Genomic DNA, 22,881 nt, shown 5'->3' with positions numbered 1-22,881 from the left:
CACCCTGAGCTGAGAGCCCGCTCCTCGGCTCTGTCTCTGCAGCTGGCTTCCCTGCTCTGATACCCAGGAGCTCTGCTGCACTCAGGCACCCCCAGTCTTTCTGTGACCCCGAGGGTGCTGAGACCACACTGTCTCGCGAGGGTTCCACCCCCTGCTTAGCCATTGGAGCGATGTCCCTCAGCAGAGCCGATTTCTAAAAGTTCTGATTTTGTGCTCCACTGCTCTATCACTTGTCAGTAGTGGCTGATGGAGGCCCCCCCCACCGTCTATCTTCCCGAATATTGCCTCGGATTCACTTCTCCGCACGTCATACCTTCCAGAAAGTGGTTGCTTTTCTGTTCAGAGAGTTGCTGCTATTCTTTTCTTCGATCTCCTGTTGAGTTTGTAGGTGTTCAGAATGGTTTGATCCTTATCTAGCTGAATTCTTGGGACCAGATGAAAGTTAGGTCTCCTTACTCCTCTGCCATCTTGCTCCTCCTCTCACATGTTTTTGAATATCCTCAATCAGAGTATATGATGGATAAAAATCTCGAGGTTCAACCTCCAAGTATAATGAAGCCTAGTGTAATGAAATGTAGTTAAACTATTGGGAGTTTAATTCAATTTGTAGTTTTAAAAGCAGGTTCTAAAATTTTCCATTCTATGAAAAAAGAAATCTCCCTGCCCAAATTAAAAATGTAGGGAACACATCCAATACATCTTTAATTAAAAATGCAGAAGTCTTAGGGAAATTTCCAAATACACATTTTAATAAAAATTAGAAATTTCATATGCAATAAATCTGTCATTTATGTTAACACACACACATATGTTTCTGTAAGTAGAGAAAAGGTCTGAAAGGATAACATTAAAATGAAAACAGTTACGTCTGGGACAGCAACTGTGAAGGAATGCTAAATGCTCTCAGTAACAGTCTGAATTTTCTAGAAGAGATTCTATTCCTATATATTATGTATAAAAGAAAATTTAAACTGTTCCTACTAGTGAATCCCAAGTCTTCACTGCAGTAGAAATAACACATCAACTTGTTAAAATATACACAGCTTGAAAACTAGAGATGATAATGGCAGAAGCCACATGTTCAAATCAAATTTTTCCTGATTATCTTTGAGGCAATAATTTACAAAATACATATTCAGGGTTGCTCTTGTTATTTAACAAATAGATTTAAGAAAAGATTTCTCAAAATGAGCGTTTACTAATTTTTTTCAACTTCTTTTCAATTACACAAATTTTACCAGGAAATTTATCACATGTTCTGAGTATTTAAAATACCTGTTTCCTGTCTAAGCCTACCCCCAATGACAAAACCCTAACAAAAGTAGTTAAGTACCTAACAAGTACTGCCTTAGCACACTAAAATCATACACAAAATTAAAATAAAAATGGCAATGAAGAAACTATAACATAGGACAGGTGAAACATCAATATCTTTAAAATATAAAGTTCTGACAAATCCCTAAGATGAATGGATTATTTAAAAAAAATTACAAATAGCCAAAAAAAAACAAGTACTTACTCTCCAATAGCCAAAATGAATAATTAAAATAAGATTTTTTTTTTTACATCTAAATTTGTATTGAGTTAAAAAAAAATGGTAATACCTATGCTGGGGGGGTTTCACTGGCCTTTGATACACTTGTGTTGGCACAATATATTGGTGCAGATTTATTCTTTTTGAAAGATTCTGTCAGCATGAAGAGGGGGAGCAGCCCGCAGAGGGAGAAGCAGGCTCCCCACTGAGTGGGGAGCTCAATGCGGGGCTTGATCCCAGGACCCTGGGATCATGACCTGAGCTGAAGGCAGATACTTAACTGACTGAGCCACCCGGGTGTCACTGGTACAGATTTCTGAAGGACAATTTGCCAGTTAATACTTAGCAAATAATTCATTCCAATTAAGATTTCCATTTTAACTTATTTGTAAATAGATAGTTAAAATGAAAAGAACTAACAGATATTTTTATGGTGCAGTTCAGAAGATTCATCAAAGCCCAAACAGCAAGATTTCTCCAATTTCTCTCTTCAATTGGAGACGTGAGAAGAATCAAAGGGAGTAAATTAAACTCTTAGTGCTCCCGTGTGCTTAATTCCTGCAACCACCACAGGGGGGCAGCCTTCATGATACCAGAAGGTAAGACGGGAATGGAGGGATGGAGTCCTGCTCCACCTCCCCCAAGCAAAGGAGGCAAGTGTCACTATATTAAAATCTCATGTTAGTACTTTCCTATAGTTTCTTCAAACTTCTTTAATTACTGATTTCAGATGGTCTAGGTGATACTCTTCTATGAAGGATTCTGCTTGATTCAAAGCTTTTATTTTCACCAGAATAGGAATTATTTCTTTGACTTCATCCCTGAAAAACAAAAAAAAGTTTGAGAGCCTAGTGAATCATTAGTTGTTAATCTGAGACAAAAATTTTAAGCCCATATCTAAAATAGCATAAAATATTCAGTTATCTTTTCCATACAGTGTTCAAATATAGGTTATTAGGGGATGTATGCTGGCAAATTTTAATGCGAATGACTGTAAAAAGCAGTTAAATCTATCGTCAGAAAACTGAGTTACAGTGTGGGGCTATCAGCTTGTAAGGACTATTACGGCGGGAGCCTCTGTGGGAATATTTACCCACAGGAATGCTACAAAGCTGTACTTTTAAAAATTTTTTTAAACTTTTGGGGAAGTGGTTTACCAGAACATTACTGTACATTTAGTGGTGTTAAGCCCCTAAACACTTAGTGCTGTTAATGAAACATCCAAAACAGATTCTAGTTATTGCTGGGTAAAGAGCAGGCTGCAGACCTGTACTTAACAACTGCTGAGATTTTAAAATGCTTATTTTGGAAGAGATTTACATTTAAAAATATGAACTATTAGGCATGAGGTGTGAGTATAAAATAGTGATTCCAAAGACTGCACATAAAAATATGTACTAACTCTAGAGTGGTAGTCTCCACAGACTTTTAAAAATAGAATAAAAGTACAAATCTTTCTAAAAATTGCTGAGTGTAAAACAGAATCCTTGAATTGTGCGTTTATAGAGATACAAATACGCAAAATTACCTGAATTCACTTCTAGATAATTTATGTGCAGACTGCAACAAAAACTGGATGAAGTTTTCTAGCTGGGGAACAGATGTTCTCATGGCAGAGTTTTGGAACCATTTTTCTGGTAAATATGCTGCTATCTGTTAATTAAAACACATGGTCAGTTTTTAATAACAGTTATCTAAGGCCTTTTGCTAACATCAGTCCATCTCATTTAATCCTTTATGGTTATGGTAGAATAAATTTTGAGAATTTTCCTTTGTCAAAGTTTATACTTCTTAAAAAAATTGTATTTTAATGCCAAGAGCTTAAAATAGACTATTCTTTATGATTACTCTCTAGGGGTATTTGTAATACTTTCTATACTCTGTATTCCTAAGCCATTAAATCTGTACAAATGCCATTTACAACTAAACACCAGAAATGCCTAGACACAAAACACAGTCAACATAAATATAAAATACATTTTAGTATTATTTCATACTAAGAAATTAGGTGACCTAGCATATGATCTACATAAACAAATTATAGTTAAGGAATCGAATAGAGGATTGTGAGATACACAGAATAAAAATTATGGTTTTGATCCTTTAATACACTGCTTTACATGTTCATGGCAGCATACAGAATCTGTTGCATTCAATTTTTCTTTTGGGGGGAAAGCACCAACACCATTATGCTAAAGGTAAAATATGATTTTGGGGAAAGTTTTGGTAAAAACAGATGTTTAAGTTAAAAAACAATAACAAAAAAAACACTTCCTCATAGCAGAAGAATAAAAGGAAAGAGAATGGGAGGAAGGAAAAACCTGAGATCATACTATGCAAAGAAATTCTTGGACAAATAGGTAGGTTATCCTACAGTTATTATCAAGATCAGTATTTGTAAAAATACACCACATATACATTATAAAGTATGTTAAATGAAAATTCTGGAATGTACTCTTTCAAACACAGTTGAGGAAAAAAGATTTATCCTATTCCTTAATCACCCTTTTCAGTTACAGAAAAAAATGCAGACACCCTGACTGCCTAGGGTAGAAATACTTATTTGTACATGCTTTTCTCTTGCTCTGTATCACATAACTCAATAACATTTTCACAGAACTACCTAGCTTTCCCATAAATGATCCCAGGATTTAAAGCCACACTGTCTTGGTATGGTTTTTCTTTTCCTTAAAGATTTATATTCATTTGAGAGAGAGCATGTGTGTGTATGGGGGTGGGGCAAGCAAAGGGAAAGAATCCCAAGCAGGCTCCTCGCTCAGCAGGGAGCCTGAGGCAGGGCTCCATCTCAGGACCCTGAGATCATGACCTGAGCCAAATCAAGAGTAGGCCACTCAACCGCCTGAGCCACAGGTGCTCCTTGGCATGGCTTTCTAGCCACAAGCTGTGGAGAGAATGTCCTGCCACTTTTCTACTTCTGATAGTAGACTCATGGTCAAAAGGGACTAAACTGAACCTGAAATACATAGCATGGATGATGAATTCAATTTTGGGGGGAAAATGTAATTTAAAACTATGTGATATAAAGACCATAGCCCAAAAAATCATGGCGGGTTAGGAATTGCTATCTAATGATGTTTTTAAATTTATAAACATTTTTCCATACTCTTAAAAATGGCTTTTATCTGCTGAATAGACAATGTTTTTGGATATTTAGGTTGTTTCCAACTCTGTTATAAATAATGCTACAATAATATTCTTTGTATTAAAACTGATAAAGAAGCCCCAAATAGTCATTTGCTCCTTACAACAGCAAAGCCAAGACTTTATCTGCAGTTTCAACTCATCCCAGTAATGTCACTTTTTTAACAGTCAATCCCCAAATTTCTGGATTCTCCTCTCCCCAATAAGACCTTGTCCTGGCCTGAAATAATCCTTTTCTTTTGCTAATAGCTTTCTTGTCTTACCCTCTTTCTTATGAAAGCCTTCCATTTTGTACAACTCCTGAGAGTCTCTCTCTACTTGCTAGATGGAATGCTGCCTGATTCACGGATCCTTAATAGAGCCACTTGGATCTCAGATTTACTCCACTGAATTTTTTTTAAACAAATCTACATGTGCATCTCTTTTAACTTAGCAATTTTACTTCAAGGAATTTATCCTAAGTCAAGGGGTATGAACTTTAAAGGTTTGTAGCCTTCATGCCAAAAGTCTCTAGAGTTCTATCCCTCATTCCACCAGCAAAGAGTGTTTCTCAGAACCCCAGCACCACCCATTCTAGGTGCCCGTGAAATAATGTGCCATTGTTTCCTCACTATGACAAGAATTAGGAAAAAAAAAAACTGGCCAGCATAACAGGTAAAATAATATCCTTACTATATTATTTTGCATTTCTCTGATTAGTACTGTTAACCTTTTCCACGTGTTTAGAAATTATTTTTACATATTTTGGTGAATTTCCTTTTGCATGTGTTTTGTCCATTTTTAATTGGAATATCTGAATTGTTTACTAACTTTAAAAAGGTGGATAGTAATCTTTGTGTGGCTTATAACTTTTATTTGTTTTCAACTCCCTTTCCTTTAAACTTTTCATTATAGAAAATTTCACACCAACAGAAGGAGTAAGTATGGTAACCCCAATGAACCTATCCTCCAGGTTTAACAATGATCACATAATCTTGATACCTTTTAAATGTTTTTTCATTCACTGAAGTTTTATACTTTCATCAAATTGCTTACTTTATCATTTCTTCTCTTGCTTTTAAATTCAAAAGGACTCTTACCGTCAGATACATTTATCCTCTTAGTATAGTATTTTATAGTTTCATTTTTATACTTTATCTGAAATTTATACTGGTATATAGTGAAAGTTGAGGATTTAACATTCTTTTTATAAAGTTAACCTGTTGGCAGCACCATTTATTAACTAATTTCTTTTCCCTGCTGGTGATAATTCAAACCAGTATACTAATTCTTAAATACTGAGGGGTTGGTTGCTTTTGGGTTTCTCATCTATTAAGTTGACTTATTATGTGAGTACCACAGTTTTAATTATTCTGTTAAAAACAGATTTTAAACTTTTTTTTTTTTTTTAAAGTAATCTCTACACCCAATGTCATGACCTTTGAGATCAAGAGTCACATGCTCTACCGACTAAGACAGCCAGGTGCCCCACAAAACAGATTTTAATAATTTTAAAAAATGATAAAATTACACTGACCTGGTCGCACTTTTTAACAACATCTGGCCCAGGTATGGCATTAAGAAGAGCTATAATAAGGTAACGATTTAGCAGCTTCCCTAGTCCTAGTTCTTGCAAGGTGTCATCTGGGAGGAGTCCATTCCAAAGAAGAATGTTGTGGAAGAGCTAAAATAAAGTATCAAGTGAGTATGTAGCTGTTTCTCTAAAGGAAAACTGTAGTAGTCTCCAACAAACATAAAACGTTGGTCAAACTATTTTATCTTTTAAAGATTTTATTTATTTGACAGAGAGAGACCCAGCACAAGCAGGGGGAGTGGGAGAGGCAGAAGCAGGCTTCCCGCGGAGCAGGGAGCCGGATGCGGGGCTCGATCCCAGGACCCTGTGATCATGACCTGAGCTGAAGGCAGACACTTACTGACTGGGCCACCCAGGCGCCCCTGGTCAAACTATTTTAAACTCATTAGAAGTATCAATTTTACTATCAATAGAAAACATTTCTGAACAAATACTTAATTCTTTCCAACCTCCATATATTTGCTCATCCTATTTTTTTTTAGGACTATCACCCAAAATCCATCTCAAATAACTTCACTGGTGCCTTTCCAGATCAATAATCTTCCTCTTCAATTCATACTCCCGGAGTCTGGGGCCATGAGGTGCAAGACCACAGGACCCAAGGATTCATGAAGGACTGCTGTTAAAGCCAGTGCCACTATTACTAATGTGTGATCCTGAGAAACCATTACTGCTCTGATATAGAAGATGAAAAAATATAAGATATTCTAATAAAATACTGGTTGCCTTTCCTTCCTCTAAATCCATACCTTTCTGTGAATTTTATGGTGTTTTCCATTTTCTTCCCAGTACTATATTTATTACTCTGCCATGCAATGCTTTTCTACACTTTGTGTCATTATTCATGTTGTTCCCTCTTCCTGGAAAGTGTTTTCCCTGACTCAACTACATAACAAATATGGATTCACCCTATTAAAAACTAAGTTTGCTGAGGGCACCCAAGACCTAATTGTCAAATTCAGTAAACATTTTCAGTCTTTCTCCTAATTCCCTTGGGTGGCATTTAATACTTTGTCTTCACTCTTAAAAACCTTTTGCTTAGTTTCCATAATGCTACCCTCTTGTGACCACTCTTAGGTTTCACAATAAATTCTAATGCTTCTTTGAAGACTTCACTTCCTCTGCCTGCCTCTTAGGTCAGTGTTTCCCAAGGTTGTGTTCTAGCCTTCTTCTCATGCTTCACCCCATCTCCTCAGAGGTTGTCATTCATGACCATGGCTCCAAATACTGCCTACATGTGGCTGACTCCCAAATCTCCAACTCCAAACTGTCCCCTACAATTCAGACTCATATCTATTTCTATATTTTCCCCCATCGATACCTTCAATTCACCATCTGAAACAGACCTTTATCTTTCCTTCAAACCTCTCCGTCCTGCATCCCCTCCAAAGCCCTCAAAGAATGTCAGTAAGTTACCAAGTTGCCAAAGTCAGAAACTTGGCTAGTACCCTAGTCTTCATATACAATTATCATTTAGTCATCCTTTCAGTGCTCCAGCCTAAGTATCTTCTGAACCCAACTTTTTACCATCCCCTCCCTATTACCACTGACTTAGCAATGACTTCATCCTTTATCTTTTAGACTAGGAACTGGCCAACTATGGCTTGTGGGTTAAATCTAGCTTGCTGCCTGGTTTTGCAGAGCCAGTAAACTAAGAATGGTTTTTATATTTTGAAATGATTGAAAAAAGAAAGTAAAAGGGTATTTTGTAACATGTGAAAGTCAGGACACTGAAATTTCCGTGTCCATAAGTAAAGTTTTACCAAAGCATAGCCATGCTCATTTGTTTATTGTTTATAACTGCTTTTGCACTATGAAGGCAGAGAGCTGAACAGTTCAACAGACATTCGAAGCAGAAAATATTTACTATCTAGTCCTTTACAGAAGTTTGATAATCTCTGCTCTACAGTATATGATTTAAAATAAAAAAAATTTTATTTTTGTAGTTTTCTACTTACCTTTACACCTGACCAGAACTGCCTTTCTTGGAACTTTGAATGTGGTGATGTTTTGTTTTCTACAGTCCTAGTTTGAAACCGAGACAGGACAAAATGCAACTGTTAATCTTTCAGAACCAGAGTTTAAAAAACTCTTTTTAAACCAACCAAATTAAACCTTAACGCATTAACAGAATGTAAATGGAGTGCTCTGATGATATCAAAATTACAATTCCATGTACACTTTGATCCAACAACCCCATTTCTGAGAATGCCTTCTGGAGGTATACTTGCACATGTACTGGATGGTGGGTCTATAAAATTCACAGCACTGTTGGTAATGGTTTACCACTCACGCTCACTAGTTACACTACATTATATGAAGGCATATTATGCAGCTTAAAGAATGAGGAAACTACTCTGGTGATGACATGATCTCAAAGATGTACTAAGTCAAAGTAAGGTACAAGACAATGGTTACAAATGTACTTCCTCTGCTATAGAACGGGGGAGGGGGAGAAATAAGATTATAGCATATATAAGTAATTCTAATTGCATGAGGAAATTATGGAAAGGTAAAATTACTAACAGTGATTATTATGGCATGCATGTACGTATATGGAGGAGGAAGGGCAAAAACGATGGAGGGCAGGAGTGGGAGGGAGGAAGACCCCATTTTAAATATAAATTAAAAAATACTCATACTTTTGAACCATGTGAATAGATTTCTTATTTAAACATTCTACAACAAGCCTTAACAGGGCATAATTTTTACATGCAGATATCTCTTCACAATTTAAATTAGCCAGAAACCTTAGAAGTTCCTTTCTTTTCTCTCCACAAAAACTCTTCGATCCTGTGAACACTCACTGGATAGCTTCAGTTCATGATCCAGTACTATAAACTGATGCCTTCTTAGCAAATGTATAAATATGCATCAAATACCACTTGCTTCATGATACTGTATATAGAATCCTGAAGATTCCACCAAAACTACTAGAACTGGTAAGTGAATTCAGTAGTCACAAGATACAAAATTAATATACAGAAATTTGTTGCATTTCTATACACTAATGAAGTAGCAAAAAGAGAAATTAAGAAAATCCCATTTATAACTGTACTAAAAAGAATAAAATATCTAGAAATAAACTTAACCAAGGAGGTGAAAGATCTATACTCTGCAAACTATAAAACATGGATGAAAGAAACTGAAGACAACACAAAACACATGGAAAGTTAATTCCATTCTCGTGGATTGGCAGATCCAATACTGTTAAAATGTCCACACTACCCAAAGCAATCTAAAGATTTAATGCAATCCCTATCAAAATACCAACAGCATTTTCACAGAACTAGAATAATACTAACATTTGCATGGAACAACAGAAAACTCCAAATAGTCAAACCAATCACGAGAAAGAACAAAACTGGAGGTATCACAATTCCAGATCTCAAAATATACTACAAAGCTGTAGTCAGAACAGTATGATACTGGCACATAGATAGACACATAGATCAATGGAACAGAATAAAGAACTAGAAATAAACCCATACTTATATGGTCAATTGATTCTACAAAAAAAAAAAGGCAAGAATATTCAACGGGGAAAAGACAGTCTCTTCAACAAATGGTGCTAGAAAATTGGACCACTTTCTCAAGCCATAGATAAAAATAAACTCAAATTGGATTAAAGACCTAAATGTGAGACCTGAAACCTAAGAATCCTAGAAGAGAGCACAGGCAGTAATTTTTTTTGGCAACAGCTGTAGCAACGTTTTTCATCTAGAAAAATGTCTCCTCAGGCAAGGAAAACAAAAACAAAAAAAAACCCCTACTTGTTTCCTAAAGTAAATCCACAATTCACAGATATTTCTAGCTTTCTGTGCCAGGCACTGTTCTGAGCATGCTCTTCATCTTCACAATGTCCTGTGAAGTAGGCATTAATACCTCACTTTACATACAAAGACACTGATGCACACAAAGGCCCAAAGTCAAGTATCTAGTAATGGTAAATTTGGGCTCCAGTGTATGGATTTAACCATTCTGTGATGCCCCCTGCTATGTTCTTAACATAAAAAAACTGATGTCCAAGTGTGCTAGGTATCATACATGGCATATAAAAAGTGAGAAATATTTTGTTGAAATCCAATTTGCACCTTAATAGGTGTATGTATGTTTGAGAGAACACTTAATAGTTTCTTTTGTATTACATTCTTAATTCTGTGTTACATGATTAGCTAGTTCATATAATCTAGAAATCAACAGCTCTTACCACTTTGGATACAGAGGAATAAACACATCATCTTCTATTGCTTTCTTCATTCTCACAACAACGGATTTAAGTAAATCCTATTATATAAAAATTTAAAAAGCATCAGTGATGGCCAAAGGTAGAAGTCTATTTACCATTTTAAAAGTATAGTACAAATTTGTACACACAAAATCAGGTGTGAAAATAACTATCAATTAGGTACAAGAGAACTTTATTTACCCATGCTGGTGCATGTAGCTGTAGCTAGTGCATTCTCACTGCTATATAGCATATTCTGTCACATGAATACTAATGATGGGACCTTCAGGTGGTTTCCAGTTTGGGGGCTATATTACACACAATATTGTATAAAAGTTCTTATACGTGTCTTTTAATATACACAGGCCTACATTTCTAATGGATATACACACAAGAATGTAATTGCTGGAATTTAGTTTATGTCTATACATTCACCTTTGCACATAATGCCAAATTGTTTTCTGAAGCAGTGATATCCCATTTACATTTCCACCAGACATGTATAAGAAATCCTGCCTCCCTACACCTTTACTAATATGTGGTATCCTTTTATTTTTTAATGTTTACAATTCCTGGGGTATACAGTCATACTTTATTGATATTCCTGTTAAGTAATGTGATGATGAGCATCCACTCATATTAAGATTTATTTATTTCAGAAAGAATTTATTTCAGAGAGAGAGAGCGTGTATGTGGGTGGGGGGAGGGACAGAGGAAGAGGGAGAGGAGCAGACTCCCCGCTGAGCATGGAGCCTGAGATCATGACCTGAGCCAAAATCAAGAGTTGGATGCTTAACCGACTGAGCCAGCAGGGGATCTGAGTATCCACTAATATTCTTGTCATTTGGATATGCCATTTTGCTAAGTACCTAATTAAAAGCTGCTTGTATATGTATTTTTTAAAAATCAGATTCTCTTTCTTACTGATTTGTAGAAGTCTTTTATACACTTTAGCTATGGGTCCTCTGTTGGTTTATCAATGTCCTTTGATGTAGTAGTAAATTCACTTTGGCACATTCATTTTAATGTTTGTGAATCAAAAATTGGGAACAACTGGGCGCCTGGGTGGCTCAGTCATTAAGCGTCTGCCTTTGGCTTAGATCATGATCCCAGGGTCCTGGGATCGAGCCCTACATTGGGCTCCCTGCTCCGTGGGAAGCCTGCTTCTCCCTCTCCCACTCCCCCTGCTTGTGTTCCCTCTCTCTCTGTGTCTCTCTGTCAAATACATAAAATCTTAAAAAAAAAAAATTGGGAACAACCAAAATATTTGATCACCGAGTGTTTTTAAGATATCATGTTATATAATCCATTGCAAGAAACTATCACTTAGGTAAAGTTTATAAAGACTGTAGTAACACACAAAATTAAATAATGAGATAATGTTAAACGGAAAGAAGTAGGATACAAATGTACATGTCCACTAGGATTATAACTTTGAAGTAAAAGGCTGGATAAAAATATCCTACAACGGTATCAAGTCCTTGTACGAGGATGAAAAGATAAGGGGAATTTAAATTTTTCATGTATTACCAAAATTTCTATAATATTATTCTTATTCTTAAAAAGGAATCCATATTTGAAAATAAAAATGCCACAAAACACACTAGAATAGTTTTCAAGTCGGTGACAATGGGCATAGCACAAATTAAGCTCTCAAAAAGCCCATACTGGCCAAATCACTCATGATTGTAGAATTCAACCAAATGTATTTTTTTTCCACAAAAAGTATATCTAACTGAAGTCCTGTTTCTTCTTCCACTTAAATATCGAGGACATATTTCTCCAGTGGCCACATACCACTATTTAATGTTAAAAACAAAAAATTCAATTTTTTTTTACCCCATCTCTTAAAATATTTTGATTTTAAAAGAATAAAGATCATTTTTCTAGGCATTATCTCCACAAAGTAGTATCTGAACTTATAGAGATTACTGAGTTTGTGTTTGTACTAGACAGACAGTTATGTTTTGATTTTTTTCTAATTAAATTACATCATTGTAATTGAATGCTAGCCTTGACAAGTATTTCCATATCGTTTAAATTTTTGTTTCTTAAAAACAGTTCTCTAAGAAAATGCTATAAAGGACATTATTGAGTCAAATGATGGAAGTGGAATATGGATGGTAAACTAAGTATCATGAAGTTTACTGAAAATGGTAAGTGTCCCATGGTTATGTAACAGACTATCTTTATTCTGAGCAAATATGCAATTTACTCTCAAAGTGTTCAGGAGAAACAAATTGTTATATATACAATGGGACAGCAGCTAATAAGGCAAAATGGGGCAAAATATTAATGACAGGTGAATCTGGGTAAATGGCCTATGAGTATGCTATTTTTATTCATGAGAGTTTTCTCTAAGTTTGACATTATTTCCAAATATTTGTTTAAAACAAATTCATATATTTTATAACTCTGAGCTCATTAACTTTTTCAAGTTTTCAAATACATTATTTGGTGTGGGGGAAAAAAAAAGTTCTCCAAACAGTAAAGTTTTCTCACATACACACACACAGACACACACACACACTATACATTCTTTAAAATAGCATTGAAAAGACTCTTAGAAGCTTTAGCTAGTAGTTTTTACACTGCTCTGTATATCCACGGAGATAATCCTGGGTGGCTTGGGCAGATGTTGAGGCCCTCAAGGGAGAGTGAGGGGAGGTGCTGACTATAGCAGAGCAGCTTTGCTTTTGTGTGTTTGTGTACAGGCGTGTGTTAAGATTTTATGTGAAAAAAGTTCTGTAGATAGAAGAAATTTGAAAACTAGCAATCTAAATACTTGATAACATTTTCACATTTCCACTAACTGGTCAATCAACTTATGCTTAAAAACATGTAGTGATAGGGAATCATGATCTCCTGAGGCCGCCCATAACTTTGGGCCGTTATTAACTATTAGATTTCAGTTAACAATGAGAAACAAACTTTTGTATACCTTCCACTCCTTGGTCCTAATTTACTTCTTAAGATCATACAGAACAAAACTAATCTCCCTTCCACATGACAATTCTTCAGATTCTAAGACTGGTATTTCACTTTTCTACAGTTTCTCTTTCCCACACCATCTTAGACACGTTCCATTTAATACACTTACACCCAGAATTAAATGCAACATACCCAGGGAAGTCTTACCTGTGAGCAGAGCACATATTAACATTTTTATTCAAAATAGCACACACCCAGTAGAAAGAACTCCCCATAGTCTATTACTCAAGTGACACTACTGACTCATATTGGGTTTACTGTTGATTATACCCTTCTCTGGCTTACCAATGCTGCTTCAAGGCCGTTTCTTTCATTTTTGCAGTTGAATGTTTGAATACAGGGGTAGGACATAATATATATTCCTTTTACACCATATATTTTGAGAGTTAGTCCATTTTCTCAGTATTTGGAATCCTTTTGGATACTATTCTACTATCCCTAAATCTATGCAGAATTCCTAGCTTTGTGCCATTGACAAATTTTATTAGCATGCATTTTACGTCTTCATCCAGTTCAATACTGAACATGGCAAATACTGAGAAGGTATCTAATACTAAACGACTCCCCGCAAAGGCAGCCACATCCCTCTCGGTCCAGTATTCTGTAGCTACACTCTACCAGTTTCTTGTACCTAACTGTACCACTGCTAAGCTTATCTTTCCTCATTTAATTCACAGGAACAATCATAACATACTTAAATACACTACCTACTCTACCTGACAGTATCTTAGTCATCAGTGAAAGTAACTGAGATAATATGGGAGAATTTGCTTCAATAAGCAATCACCTGTATCCTATCAGCAACAGATTATTGTAACTGCTACTTTCTTTTTGTGTTCATAGTCTATCTCTGTAATAATCTATTTTAGAATCTTAACAAGAATCAAAACTATTCTCAACCACGCATTAGCTTATAGATTCATTTGCTTCTCACTTCGAAAACAAGAACTACGCTGAGTCCATTCTTCTAGAACCTTTTTCATTCTCTTCAATTTCTTACACATCGCTGAAAAAAACACAGTGATCTCACTGGCAAGGCAAACTGTCTTAGTAACCAGGAACACTATGTAGTTCAGTGATTCTTACGTAGGAGTGACTGCGCCACGCCCAGGGAATATTTTATAATGTCTGGAGATATTTTTGGTTTTCAAGACTAGGGAGCACTACTGGCATCTAGTGGTCAGAGGCCAGGGAAGCTGCTAAGCATACCATGGTGCACAGGACTTAACACAACAAATAATTATCTGCTCCAAATGTCAAGACTGTTGAAGCTGAAAAATCCTGATGTAGTCCAGTCTCCTACTAATTACACAAAGAACCCATTTGAAATTTCCACACTTATTGTGGGAGGGCTTCCAGAATAAAAATTACTGGTATAAAAACTTCATGAGTGAATCTGTAACACTTTTGAAAATTTTAGTTACTACAAATTACGAAGTGCCGGGTCTACCACTTTAGTACGCAAGTGACCTTTTACAAGGGACGTGGCCTTCTGGGCCCCAGCTTCTTCGTCTGTGAAAATGCAATTAAAGTCAATACATTTCACAAGGTTGTGATGATCAAATGAGACAATGTGAAAATGTCTAGTAAACAGTAAAACACTATACATATTTAGGTTACAATTACATAGTCCCATATAGAGAGCAAATGTCAGATTCCGTATCTACTTCCTTGTGGCTCTTATCTACTAATCCTGGTTCTATGCTCTGTAACAACACAGAATAAACCCATTCCTTCTTCAAATGTAGAATCTTCATGTATATATTCTTCTAAGTTAAATATCTCTAATTTCTGCAATGATTTTCAAGTTATAGGTCTTTATTCTGTTGGAGGAAGGTGAAGAATGCCCTCTTCCCCATCACAGTTGCTATATGTTCAAATCCTTTACTTTCCATTAGGTCTCAGCTCAAATGCCACCTTGAACATTTCACAGTATTTTATCTGGGCTGCTCAGGTGGTGGGGGGTGCGGGAAGGTGGGGAGGCAATGTGGTCAGTGACATGAGCTTAGGCTTTAAAATAAGATTAAGGTTCAAATCCTAGTTCTAATTCAAGGTATTACTATGAACAAATTTCTGAGACTCAGTCTCTTCATCTGTAAAATGAAGCTATCACCCATTTTTTAATAGAGCTGCTAGAACTAAGATGACATTGGAACAAAACCTAACAGAGTACCAAGTACTTAGCAGGAATTAAATAAGTGTTCCTTGTCTTCCCCCACCTCTCACTTCCTATTTTAAATAACATTTTTTTTTTCCTTTTTAATGTAGGCTTCACACCTAGCATGGAGCCCAGTGTGGGTCTTGAACTCATGACCCTGAGGTCAAGACCTGAGCGGAGATCAAGAGTTGGAGCTTAACTGACTGAGCCACCCAGGCGCCCCTTAAATAACAATTTATCTACATCTTATTTCCTTTTAGATTACATGCTTCTTGAAGATGGAATCATGCTGGTTTCCCTCTTCTCCCTCTTACTTCTTACAGCTTCCCTCCTTCGTAATTCCTAGTGCTAAAATTTAATGGTGTTGGGAATATGAATGCGACACGCCTCCTCACTTCTCAACCACCTTGCTTATCCAGAAGCTCTCCAGACCGTCAATCTCTCTCAATTTCCTTAAAGGTCAACATATAATTGGTTTACTGATTTAACTGTATGAATATATGACATTCTCATCAACAAACAGAATGATAAAAAACAGTACCACAATAAAAGTAAGATTTAAACTCTCACCAAAGCCTCTAAAAGGTCTCTCCTTATGTCTTATGTTGAATAAAAATTCTAAATCATGGTAAGATGAAAATCTATCCTATTGAACTTTTTTTAAGGATTTTTTTTTTTTAATTTTAAGTATAATCTATACCCCAATGTGGGGCCTGAATTCATGACCCCAAGATCAAGACTCACATGCTCTACTGACTGAGCCAGCCAGGTGCCCCATATTCACTGAACTTTGAATCCTTAAAGAGATTGCTGCTTTTAACTTTGGCAGATTACAAATAACTAGTTCATATAATGAACGTTAACCTAATTTTAAAAATCATTGTTAAAGCAAAGCTACACTACTAGATTTTTGCCAAAAGAAAATAATTTTTTCCTCTTAGAAGAAACCAATTTGCACAATGCATTTATGCCTGTTCATCTCTGCAGGGCCAATGTATATTCACAAACCTGAAAAATGGCTGGCTGGACCATGAGAACAAAAACCAGACCACTGAACAGAGAGGAATAAACTAATAAAAATAATAATCTGGGTCTTATTACATGTATGTGTCTCCTACAATTAATAATGACTGTCATCCCTGTTAGAGTGTTCATAAACATAAAGATATCTTTCATCTTATTATTCTAAAGAAGAAATGGTCAATCCTAGTTTCTATAAATCAGAAGTAAATCTATTTTTTCCCAAATTGTTTTTTGGTAATTACTTCTTTTGCATCTTCTGGAAACAAAGATTTAGAACAAAAGTACATTAACCTATAAATAAATCAAGAAGTTTATTAACTCTAGAAATTATTACCTGTTTGCCTTTACTAACTTCATTTGCACAAGTGGAAAGTTCTTCAAGAATCACTCTGCAGTGTGTTATTAAACTTGTTGTCTGTGAGGTCGACAAGGGATCCCAAATGAATTCTACAAAGTCTGAAACAAAAGTTTCAGTAGTGTACAATTTATTTACTAGATTGCTTTGCTTTTCACGTATAAACAACTGAGGCCCTTAGCAAAGACTTCCATCCTGTGCGATTTAAAATCCATGCCAATCTTTACCATTATGTATTTGCACACATCCTCAATTTCCTTGTCCTTTTTGGGCTCTGTTGAACTTGTCTAACTCAAACACAGCCCTAGTTAAATCCACTTGTCACCGAGTCTGTGCTCCAACCATATGGCTAAAACAGGGCTGGAAAAAAATACACTTTACATTTATCATGGTGAAACTCCAGTGAGCCCCTCATGCCGCCCAGCAATCAGATTTCCCTGGCCCACTCCCTCTCCCTCTCATCCAGGTGATCACTTCCTGTCCTTTTCTCCCTTCTTGCTTTCTCAGTTAATGGACTTGACTCTTCTAGACAACTATTTACCTTTTCTTTTCTCTTCCCTTGCTCTCACCCTCATGCTGATATTTCCTCAACTGATGAGAAAACAGAAGAAAAGTTCTATAAGCAACTACTGCAGAATCTACATACCTACCTACAACTATGCCCACATACTCGTCTTCCATTCTTATGGATGAAGCACCCAAGCTCCTCACTTTGTGCAAAAGTTCTCAACCCCTTTGGCTTACTGGAAGATCCTGTTCCCAGAATTCTGCCCTCTTAACTTTGGTATTGCCATCACTTCTACTGGATCTTTCCCATCAGCCTACAAACAATTATTCTCTTATACTGAAAATAATCCCTCCCTTGACCCTTCTTTCCCTCTAGTACTGCCTTATTTCTTTCCTTCACTTTACAACAAAATTCAAAAAACTGTTGAAACTATCTCTGATTTCTTTCCTATTAACTCTTGAATTCACTTCAATTAGGCCTTATCTCCAACCATTCTACCTACACTATTCTTACCATTGCAGATGATCTTCACATTGCAAAACCTAATGGCTGATTCTAGTCCCCATCTGATTTATCAGCAACAATTGGAACAGCTGATCATTCCCCTTACAAACATTTCTTTTCTTGGCATCCAGGATAGCATTCCTGGTTTCCCACCTATCTCTGTGGTCTCCTTTGCTGGCTGCCTGTCATCTCCTTGATTCATAAATGCTGGAGTACCTCAAGACTCGGGTCACTTACCTTCTCTTTCCTGTCTACATTTATACCCTTAGTATTTAAGGTCAGTTTTGTGGCTCTAAATGTCATTTATGTGCTGATAAATTCCAAATTTATGTCTGCTACTTGGCCCTCTCCTTTAGACTCATATATTCAACAACCTAGTTGACATCTCTACTTGGATGACAGGCATTGCAAACTCAACATTTGTCAAACTGAGCTCCTGATAACACCCCCTTTACCCTAACCATGCTCCTTTCAGTCTCTTTCACTGCAGGAAATGGCAACTCTGTCCTTCCAAATGCTCGGGCCCAAACCCACGCAGTCACTCTTGATTCCTCTCTCTCTTGCTCCACACAACCAGTCCATTAGAAAATTCTGTTAGGGCTATCTTTAAAGTGTATGCAGAATTCAACTTTTCAGCACTTCCACTTTTAACACCCTAGCCCAAGCCAGTATCATCTGTTGCTTGGATTACTGCAAAGACTTCCTAAGTGGTTTGCCTACAGTTCATTCTCAACACAGTAACCACAGTGATTCTGCTAAAATGTTAGGCAGACCAATTACTTCTCACTCTCTGACTTACAATAAAAAGTGAAGTCCTTACAAATGATTATAAGGATCCATATAATGTAGCCCCTGTCATTCTTTTTTTTTTTTTTTTTAAAGATTTTTATTTTGGAGAGAGAGAGAAAGAAAATCTTAAGCAGACTCCACACTGAGTGCAGAGCCCAATGAAAAGCTCAATCCCATGACCCTGATATTATATCTTGAGCTGAAACCAAGAGTAGGATGCTTAACTGACTGAACCACCCAGGTGCCTGAGCTCTTACCATCTTGTTAACCTCTTCCTGTTCTCTGCCCATCCTCACTCCACTATAGCTAAAATGGCCTATGTGCTGTTTTTCAAGCAAATCAGGCTGACTCCTGCCTTGCTGTTTCCACTGCATTGGATTCTGTATCCCCTGATATTCTTATGGCCCACTTCCTCCTTTCAGAATCTATTCAGTTGTGACCTTCTCAGGAAGGCCTTTTCTGGCCAATCTATTTTAAATTGCACTCCTCTTTGATAATCTGTATCCCTTTCTCTTACTTTTTCATCTCAGCCCTCATAACTAACATTTTCCAGATTTTATTTATTATCTGTCTTTTTCACAGAATGTAAGCTCCAGGAGGGAAGGGATTATTATTTTGTTCACTACTGTATATGCTGAGTCAACAAAAGTGCCTGACACAGGGTAGACCCTTGTAAAATACAAGTTAAATAATAGAAAAAATGAGATACGTTAAAAAAAAAAAAAAAAAGAAAAAACAGTGATTTCTCAAGCATCTAGAAGGTTAGTTTTTTTTTTTTTAAGATTTTATTATTTGAAAGAGAGAGCATGAGAGAACACAAGCAGGCGGAGCGGCAGAGGGAGAGGGAGAAGCAGGCTCCCTGCTGAACAGGGAGCCCAATGCAGGGCTCAATCCCAGGACCCCAGGATCATGACCTGAGCTGAAGGCAGACGCTTAACGAACTGAGCCACCCAGGAGCCCCTAGAAGGTTTTTAATAACCTTAGAAATATTTAGTCAACTAATACTGAGAGCCTACTATGTGCCTAGTGTTCAATACAAGAGACACAGCAATGAATAAGATTAGGTAGGTAGCTGCCTTTGAACAACTTTATCTAAGGGCAAATACATTTATATAAGCAATTATAATTCAGTGTGTTGGTGTTACTATAAGTATGAGTTCAGAATGCTACAGGAACCCAGAGAGGTATGCATGAACCAGTTCCTAAAAGTGATGTCTATACTGAGTCCTGAAAGATGAAGGGGACTTAGCCAGGCGGAAGAGGTGGGGCTAGGAGGTTTGTCAAACGGATGGAACACAGAAGATACAAAGGCCTAGGAAGAATATAGCTGAAATGTGGGAATGAGGAAAAGAAGGAATAGAGCTTAGCAAGAGATGGGGCTGGAGAATTACTAAGCAGAGAGTGATTCTGAAAGGCCAAGAAAGCCATGTTAAAGAGTTTAGGCTTCATCCCAAGGGCAGTTAAGAATAATGAAAGGGTTTTAAAAGTGAGGTATGACAGAATCAGACTCCCATTTTAGACAAATTACTTTGGTTGTAGTATAGAAAATAGATTAGAAAATGGGAGAGAAAAGAAACCAAACAAACCCAAACCAGATGTGGCAATTGCTTATATAAGTGAGAAAGATGGAGTGAACAACTTGAAAATCCTGGTTTGAATACATGGGTAGATGGAGATGTCACTTTCTCGATAAGGAATATAAGAGGAGCAGATCTGCAGCAAAGATGGTAAGTATGATGTCACTTGTGGACTGCGAGGTGCCTGTTGGACATCCAAGTGGATGTACTTGGAAGGTACTTTGATAAGAGAGATCTGGACTTCCTCCGGTTCTTTTGGATTTAAAATTATGTAGAGCAGCACTACCCGAAGTAACTTTCTGAATGATGGAAAAAACACATTATAGCTCTACTATCTGATAGCCATGAGCTACATATATATGACTATTAAGTATTTAAAATGTCATTAGTGTGACTGAGCAACTGAATTTTAATTTTACCTAGTTGAAAATTTTAATAACCACATTTAGCTACTGGTTACCACACTGAACAACACAGATATAGATGGCACTAAAGGAGAGCATGAAATTACCCATGGGGATCATGAAGAGAACAAGAGGGTCCAGGATAGACCTGAGAATAAATATATAGTATTAATTTCTCATAATTCTACTTATTTGAGGGACTGTTTAAGTGATGTATTTGGAGTTTTTAGAAGAGTACTTAAATGAGGCATACATATTCTGTGCTATCATTAACAGAGCTGGGTAAAAGTAACTTTCTAATACAACCATGACTGTACTGCAAGACACACTGAGAAAAATAAAGTTTAATTAAACTGGTTAACAAGTAATACAAAGGTGGTTGCTTCACTTTTGAAGAGTTCTGTAGTCTTTGCTATCAGAATCTGTTCTCAAGGACATGGTCAATCAGATCCTTATCAAGTACAATTTCAAATGAAACAAGTCTTCAGACTGAAGCACAAACAAGCATCAATGATAAGTGCAGATGTCGGGAAGATGTAGTAAGGTTTTTTAAAGAAAGAAATGAAAAGAAACGGGGAGAAGTCAAGGGAAAGAAATCCTACTGTAGTAGGAATGAAAGTATGTCACTAATAAATGACTTAGGTGTTATAGAAGCAACACCAATGTCACAAATGCTAAAGGCTGAACAATACTAGCAGTCTGGTAGCCGATCACTTGTGCAAAGAAGCACTTTTTAATCACCTTCAATTATGACATCTATTGATTTTTACTGCATTTTACATTTCCCTGTGTTCAAAAACTTCTGAAAAAAAATCTGTGAATGTAAGAGAAATTAATGATCTTAGACTCTGCCAGAGAATAATTTAATTTTACCAAGATTACAAAGCAGTAGTACCTGTAAGTCGAGGAATAAGTGTTTTGTTGATGACAGTGGACAAGATTTTCTTGTCAGCACTATCTTCCTTCTTTGAATCTTCCATACTGCTAGCCATAAATTCTTCTATAGATGTGAACCATGGCATCTGTTTTATACCTATGGCATCAAACTTATAAATAAAATTATCAAAATTATCAATACATTCTTAAACATGATTTTAAAATAGTTATATTTTTCAGTAATCACTGGAACTTTTCGGAGAATCAAAAAAGAACAATTCCGTATTTTAACCCCTTGTATTTAGCACTAGACCACCAAAACTAGGCAGGATGACATGACTAAGACATGATGTCTAAACAGTATGACAAGAAACTACATTCTATCCATCATTCATATGACAAATACTCCAAAAATGCCCACTACGTTCAGAACCTACCACACTTTACTTTTGGGAACAAAATATACATTGGTAAGAATAGCGCTTAGAATAACCATGGAATTTGTTTATAAAAATTCATTTACCTCATGCAAAATTAATTTCTGGTTCTCTCAATTCTCATAGGGACAAATATGTATTTTTACAGGTGGTTTAGCTTAATAGGCAAGTGGCAGATGGCCAATTATTATTTGTTGAATGAATGAACAGATCAGCTTGAGTGGTTAACAACTAGGCTGCTGTCCAACCAACTACTAATTTTCTGAGGGATCAGCTTAGTTCCTGTACTATGAAGATTGCCTGGACCTGAACCTAACACAGCAACAGGCATGCATGACTAGGACAGAGAAAGATAAAAGGACATGGCTCTGTCTCCTTTACTCTGTTAAATCTTTACCTTTGGTTCTCCTCTATTCCTTCAATTTCATTTTCTCATTTGTTTCCTTACTAGACATATCCACATGGATATTCCACTATCAGTAAAACTTCCTTCAAAATCTTTTTCTCTCCTGAAAGTCCCCATTCCTATTAATGGAACTACCACTGTTCTAATAACCCAGAATCAAAACATCGGGGTCACCTTTCGATGTGATAATGTGTTATTCTCAGTATTTTACGAATTCTTCCTTTTAATTCCAATATAGTTAACATACAGTTGAGTTAGTTTCGGGTGTACAATGTAGTGATTCAACACCCCATACATCACCCAGTGCTCATCAGGGACAAGTGCACAGCTTAATCCTCATTGCCTGTTTCACCCAT

At 36.5% G+C, this 22,881-nt stretch overlaps 1 protein-coding gene across 1 annotated transcript in view; it reads right to left on the bottom strand.

The window, feature by feature from the left end:
- Positions 1-731: 731 nt before the first annotated feature.
- GCFC2 (GC-rich sequence DNA-binding factor 2) overlaps positions 732-22,881 on the bottom strand; it is a 47,661-nt gene continuing 25,511 nt past the window's right edge. The window contains exons 11-17 of the mRNA XM_028116314.2: positions 21,702-21,852; positions 17,004-17,125; positions 10,480-10,556; positions 8,228-8,294; positions 6,213-6,359; positions 3,063-3,187; positions 732-2,355 (exon numbers count right to left, since the gene is read on the bottom strand). Coding sequence (XP_027972115.1) covers positions 2,238-2,355; positions 3,063-3,187; positions 6,213-6,359; positions 8,228-8,294; positions 10,480-10,556; positions 17,004-17,125; positions 21,702-21,852 — 807 coding nt within the window. The 3' untranslated portion in view covers positions 732-2,237. The remainder of the gene's footprint in view (positions 2,356-3,062; positions 3,188-6,212; positions 6,360-8,227; positions 8,295-10,479; positions 10,557-17,003; positions 17,126-21,701; positions 21,853-22,881) is intronic.

This window comes from Eumetopias jubatus, unplaced genomic scaffold, assembly GCF_037043125.1.
Source record: "Eumetopias jubatus isolate StellerSeaLion01/CBP00866 unplaced genomic scaffold, mEumJub1_p1.0 scaffold_9, whole genome shotgun sequence".
Classification (NCBI taxonomy): Eukaryota; Metazoa; Chordata; class Mammalia; order Carnivora; family Otariidae; genus Eumetopias; species Eumetopias jubatus.
This window is presented reverse-complemented; position numbering and strand designations above follow the sequence as displayed.